General features: G+C 37.2%; 1 protein-coding gene across 1 annotated transcript; it reads right to left on the bottom strand.

Moving 5' to 3' along the window:
• Window positions 1-3,969: 3,969 nt before the first annotated feature.
• LOC131618878 (uncharacterized) lies at window positions 3,970-4,338 on the bottom strand. Its single transcript, XM_058890034.1, has one exon. It carries the CDS (start codon window positions 4,336-4,338, stop codon window positions 3,970-3,972), a length of 369 nt encoding a protein of 122 aa, XP_058746017.1.
• Between the last annotated feature and the right edge of the window lie 2,251 nt (window positions 4,339-6,589).

Raw genomic sequence — 6,589 nt, 5'->3', positions numbered from 1 at the left:
ATGAAAGATTCCTATCCGGAACTATTTGCTTGAGGTATGTTTTCGAGGACGAAAACTCTTTAGTGGGGGAGAGTTGTAACATCTGTAATTTTCCTTAATTTAATTTAATTGTGATTTAAATTATTTTATTGGAATTATTTGGCATTTCTCTAAAAATTATGGAAAATAATAGAGTTGGGCCGATGTAGTGTTAGTAAAAGGAGGGGTGTTAGTCATAAGGCCTTTTTACTAAATTATAATATTTTTCATAAAAGAAGAAAAAGGAGGAAATTAGAGAAAGAACGTGAAAAGAGCAGAAGAGGAGAATAGAGGAAGAACGTGAAAGTGCAGAAGCAGAGAAAGAGGAAGAGTTCAAGAATTTGGCTAAGGTAAGGGGGGACTTATCTGATTATCATCTATTATCGGGTTAGGGGTTGATAATATTGAATATATGTAGAATTCGGGTCAATTGAGTCATATGATAGATTTAGGGATTGAGTCAAATTGTATGATGTTTGATCCCTATGTTTGAATCCATGATGTCTGTGTTGTTATAGTCTCAATTGATGCGTAATTGGTGTATTATGAGGTGTATTTCGTGTTGTTTATGCATTCCATTTCCCTAGGTCCGCACTGGTATGAATTGGGTAAGTTTGGAATGTGTAGGATGCTGTTTTTTGCAGGTTGGGGTTTCTGAAATCACCGGTTCGCGCCGCGTGCATAGTGTTGGCGCCGCGAACAGGTGGGCAGAATGCCAGGATGTGGTGATACGCACAGGTCGCGCCGCGTACCCGTGTTGGCGCCGCGAAGGCGTAACTTTTTCTCGTTTCGCGCCGCGTGCAGATGTTTGCGCTGCGAATAGCTTGGCAGAGAGCCAAGGATTTTTGGGACGCTCAGTTCGCGCCGCGAACCAAGCTGGCGCCGCGAACCAAGCTGGCGCCGCGTGCTGTTGATGTTTGGGACATTTTAAAAAGTTTAGCTATACATAACTTTTTAACTGTTGGTCCGTTTGATGTGCCGTTTCGAGCTAAACGAACCTTATAGAATAATTTATATGATGATGAATGATTGGTTTTTAGAATGATGAAAATACATGTATGCTATTTCTTATTGATGATGATGATTGGTGCAAGTACGTGTATGCTTTATATATGATGATGATGGAATTGTGATTGAATGATGTTAATATATATGAACATACTTGAATGATGATGATGATGTTGATGATGATGACGATGATGGTATAAGTATGTTGTATATGTTGCATTCATTCATGTTCATTGATGATACTGTATCCATAAGGGTGTGTTGGATCAGTGAAAGGCATGATTCCCATTGTGTGGAATCTGTGCTGGCAGGGCCGTATCTTGATGATGTTGGATCGGTCATGGGTTATTCCCATTTAATGATGTTGGTACCACATGCATAGTGTCAGTTCATACATATGCATAAATTATAACATGATTGGAGGTATTCCAGTGTTGTAAATGTTGATGATGTGTTGATTGTTGTTTGACTTGTTTGATTGTCTATTTATGAAACAATTGGGTGAATGATACAACTGTGATGTGTTATTGCTTTATAACCTTATAACATTTGTTAATTATGATGAGATTCACCCTTACATGTTGTCATTTTCAGATTGAGGATAGCGGCTGTTCGACTCGGTGAGGATTAGCTCATGAGTCAGTGTCTTAGTTAGCGTCAGGTGTCATGCTCTGGTAGTTGTAACACTGGGGACGCGATTGTTTAGAGTTTATGATTATGACTCTAGTTATGTTTTGATGTTTTGAAGGATAAGTTTTAAAGATGTTAAACTTAGTCCGTTTGATTTAAGTTCCGCTGTGTTAACATGAAACGTTTTAATTTATGATGATTACCTCAGTGAATGCATGACATGACTGAATGATGTTTATTTATTATGAATTGTGGCACCCTTATTTCATGTACTCTGAATATTTGTTTAAATTGCCGCGGGGTTAGTAAGGGGTGTTACATATCCCATATTATTTAGACAACTAAATCCAGAAGAGTTTATAGATGAATGTTACTCTAGGGAGAAATATAAACTTTGTTATGGGTTTGCTGTGAGCCCTATTAATGGACAGGAAATGTGGCCTGAGGTTGAGAGTGAAGAACTTCCGCCTCCAAACTACAAAAAAGGGTTTGGCAGACCAAGAAAGTTGAGGATTAGGGAAGCTGGTGAGGAGGGGGCTAGAAGGAGGTTGTCTGGTGTATCCTATAGGTGCACTAAGTGTGATAAAATAGGACACAATGTGAAGTCATGCAAGAGAAAAAAACAGCATCCTACCCCATTATTTTTTGACTTAGTCAAATGAGATGGCGACACCTCATAAAATTATGAGGGAGACGCCAATTGGTTTGGCTCCTACATTCATGCATGTAGGAGCCAAACCAATTGGCGTCTCCCTCATAATTTTACGAGGTGTCGCCATCTCATTTGACTAAGTCAAAAAGTCATGCATGGAAGAGTCATCTCATTTGGCGCTTGCCTTATACTTTTAAGAGGAGGAGTCATCTCATTTGACGCCTCTTTTATAACTTTTTCAGAAACATGATTATTTGCGTAATTTTTATTGAAACGTGGTTATTTATGTATTTTTTTCTATACTTGGTTATTAAAAAAAAAATTCTTAAAACCACATATATTACTTCCTTCTGGGGTTTTTTTACCAACGAAGACAACTTCATTAAAATAAAGAGAGAGACAAAATAAAAGAAGGGTGTCAAAACCAAAATCAAAACTCCACAAAAATAGACTAATCTAAGTTTGAGAAAATCAAATTTGTTGAGCAAAAAGTCTTCTCAAGCATCTTTGTTAACAAGATTATGTCATGTATAATTTATATTTCTAAGGCTTAAATTAGCGAGAGAATCGACACAAGAATTTTTCACTCTGAAGATATGAGATAACATGAAGCCACGATTTTCTGTAGAGGTGTAAACAGTTCAACCAACGAATTCTAATAGGCCAAGGGACAAGGTTTGGATTGTGGATCGCCCTAACCATAGTTAAAGAGTCAGACTCAATCCAAAGGTTGTCCTAGTTCTTGCTAAAAGCTTTCTAGATAGCCAAAATGACTCCCATAAATCATGTCAGGAGAGTGTTACCCTTGCCAATGAAATAAGAAAAAGAACCAACATGATCACCATTGGAGTTATGAAACATTATGCCACAAGCGCACAATGACAGGGTACCAATAGCAACATCATTTGAATTGCCTTTAATTCAACCACGAAGAGGGAGCGACCAAAGAACATCAATGTTGTTCATAATCTTCGGTTGATTAATCTTGATGTTGAGGTTCTTGAGAATAGAAAAGTCATACATGCTAATGGAGCCACTCACATCAGAATTGTTGCCAATAATAGACATCAAGGTTGAGATGTTTTTAGTGCAAGATTTCCAGCCAACATTTGTGCCATCAAACCTAGATTTGTTTCTAGTTTGTCAGATTTCATAAAAGACACATTGAAAACCTTCCATAATGACAGTCTTACACTAAGCAGACCAATCTTTATTCAAGATTTTCCAACAATGATCATGCTGGAAATAGAGTGATTAAAGGTGAAGCTAAAGGCAAACCAGTTCTAGATGTGCTTCATAAATGAGCAGTTAAAAAAGAGGTGAGATGTGTGGATTCTTCTTTTACCATGCATAGAGAGCATTAAGAAGGAAAATATACTCCTCTTCTCCTAAAAACATCATCCATAGGTAAGGCCTTATAAATGATTTTCCATAGGACAAAGGACCTAGAGGGAGGGATAGAATTGTGCCATAAATTTTTTTCCAACTGACAGCTTATTCTTGTCCATGGAAGAATATGTAAGTAAGCTTTAAGGCCTTATGAATGGTTTCGAAATGCTTCCAAATAGGAGAATCTTTGTTGTCCATTAAAGGAATATTCACTTGGATATTTTAGTGAGCAAGTCAATACAAGCCAAAAGCAAATTCTGAGGAATAGACCACTAGTTGTTAGCAATAAAGCAACTCACAGTAACATGCAAGTTTTTGAGATAAATTTGGGGAATATTATAGATGCTGTTAAGAGGGGGACCACACCATTCATCAAGACAGAAGTTGATCTCTTTACCATTACCAATGAGCCAAATAGAGTTATTTTTAACAGTGGGAACCTTACCTTTTAAGCCACTCCAAATAGATGAACAAATGTTGTTGGATATTATTCTAGCATGCCTAAGAACACGAGCCCTGAGAAGAGTTGCCCAAATACTGTCTTCATTGTAAAAGTCCCAACAGTTCTTAAGATTCGAGTCCTTATTAAGATTTCTAAGAGACCTAAGACCAAGACCCCCTCCTTGAAGGTTTTGCAGCATTTGTGCCAGGAAACAGTGATATATTTTCTTTTGTCAACGTCTCGATTCCATAAGAAGTTTCTAAACCATCTTTCAAACTCCTTAATCAGCTTGATATTCCAATCATAAATTTTTATAGAGTACATGATCATGCTATAGGCCACTGATTTAATAAGCTGAAGCCTACCAGTCTTAAAGAACAAAGATGTAACACCCTTCTAAACTCCGCGGCAATTTAAATAAATATATCAGAGTAACATGGAACAAGGGTATCACAATTTCAAATTTTAAAACAAACATCATACGTCATAGTCATGCAAACACTAAGGAGTTTCATCATAATTCATAGTAACTCATGTTGACACAGCGGAAAAAAATTATACGGAATAGTCCAACACCTTCGAAACTATATCCATCAAAACTCAAAATAAAGCAATAAAGTCATAAGACATAAACGATCAAAACTCGCGTCCCCAGTGTTACAATATCAGAGCATGACACCTGACGCTAAACTAGACACACTGACTCATGAGCTAATCCTCCCAAGTCGTAAAGCCGCTATCCTCAATCTGAAAATGACAACATGTAAGGGTGAGTCTCATTCTCAATTAGTAAATATTATGCAATTCATAAGCAACAAGCATCATAATATATCGTTCACCCAATCATACATATTCAGATTCGCCACTATCATTCATCAATTCAAACAACAATAAATCACACAACACAACACTAAAATCCATTCAATCATGTTATGACAAAATGCATACGACTCAACTGACTCTATGCATGTGGTACCAATAAACATTGGAATTAATCCACCTGATCAATCTACACCTCATCGAGATACGGCCCACCGACACAAATTCCACCTGACCAATCTTACTCTTATAAACATTATTTTTACATTGTTTGTAAAAGGTTCCTAGAGTGATCAAGTTATGATCTGTAGACTCTAGAAGACTTAGAAGGTCTCTAAGTGGATAACCATTGTAATTAGTTGGATTAGTGGATTAAATCCTCAGTTGAGGTAAATCACTCTAAGGGGGTGGACAGGAGTAGTTTCGTTAACAACGAACCAGGATAAAAATAATTGTGTTCATTGTTTTTATCTTACAAGTTTTTGAAGTCACACTTATGTTAGAACAAGATTTGTTCTGATCAATTATCTTAGTTTTGATGATAACAATAATATGAATTTTGCTTAAGATAATATGGTACTCTAATCCAATGCAATTTCCTTTTCAGGAAATATATAAAGAGTACGCATAATTCAGCGCTCAGAAGCTTTGTCTCAAGGGTTCAGCATGCAACATCAGAACATGGTCTGGCAAGACATCAGAAGATGGTCGAAGCAGAATCAGAACATGGGTCTATGGAAGCATCAGAAGAACAAGAGAACAGAAGCACTGAAGTTCTGATGGTATCACGCTCAGAAGCACTTCAAGGTCAGAAGATCAGAAGATGCTATGCACCAAGCTGTTTGACTCTGATGATATTCAAACGTTGTATTCACAAACATCAGATCAGAAGGAAGTACAAGTGGCAAGCTACGCTGACTGACAAAAGGAACGTTAAAAGCTATTCTAGGCTACGTCAGTAGACACAGCGTGAACAAGGCTCGAGGTAGTTGGCAAAAGCGTATAACATTAAATGCGATGCTGTACGGAACACGCAAAGCATTAAATGCACTCAACGGTCATCTTCTCCAACGCCTATAAATATGAAGTTCTGATGAGAAGCAAGGTTAATGATTTTAACGACTCTGAACGAAAACAACTCATATCAACTTGCTGAAACTCTGTTCAAATCTAAACTCAGAATCTTCATCTTCATCAAAGCTCACTACATTGCTGTTGTAATATATTAGTGAGATTAAGCTTATACGATTAAGAGAAATATCACAGTTGTGATTATCGCTTTTAAGAAGCATTTGTAAACTCTTAGAATTGATTACATTAAGTTGTAAGGAACTAGAGTGATCGTGTGGATCAGAATACTCTAGGAAAGTCTTAGGAGTGAACTAAGCATTTGTAACTAGAGTGATCGTGTGGATCAGTAGACTCTAGAAAAGTCTTAGAGGGTATCTAAGCAGTTGTTCCTGGAGTGATCAGTGTGTGATCAGAAGACTCTGGAAGACTTAGTTGCTGACTAAGTGGAAAACCATTGTAATCCGTGCGATTAGTGGATTAAATCCTCAGTTGAGGTAAATCATCTCTGCGGGGGTGGACTGGAGTAGTTTAGTTAACAACGAACCAGGATAAAAATAACT

The sequence above is a fragment of the Vicia villosa genome, linkage group LG7 (genome assembly GCF_029867415.1).
Source record: "Vicia villosa cultivar HV-30 ecotype Madison, WI linkage group LG7, Vvil1.0, whole genome shotgun sequence".
NCBI classification, from domain to species: Eukaryota; Viridiplantae; Streptophyta; class Magnoliopsida; order Fabales; family Fabaceae; genus Vicia; species Vicia villosa.
The sequence above is the reverse complement of the archived record's forward strand: the minus strand, read 5'-3'. Positions and strand labels throughout refer to the sequence as shown.

Coding starts and splice junctions, on each gene's coding strand:
- LOC131618878 (XM_058890034.1), bottom strand. CDS start 4,338: ATGCTGCAAAACCTTCAAGGAGGGGGTCTTGGTCTTAGGTCTCTTAGA.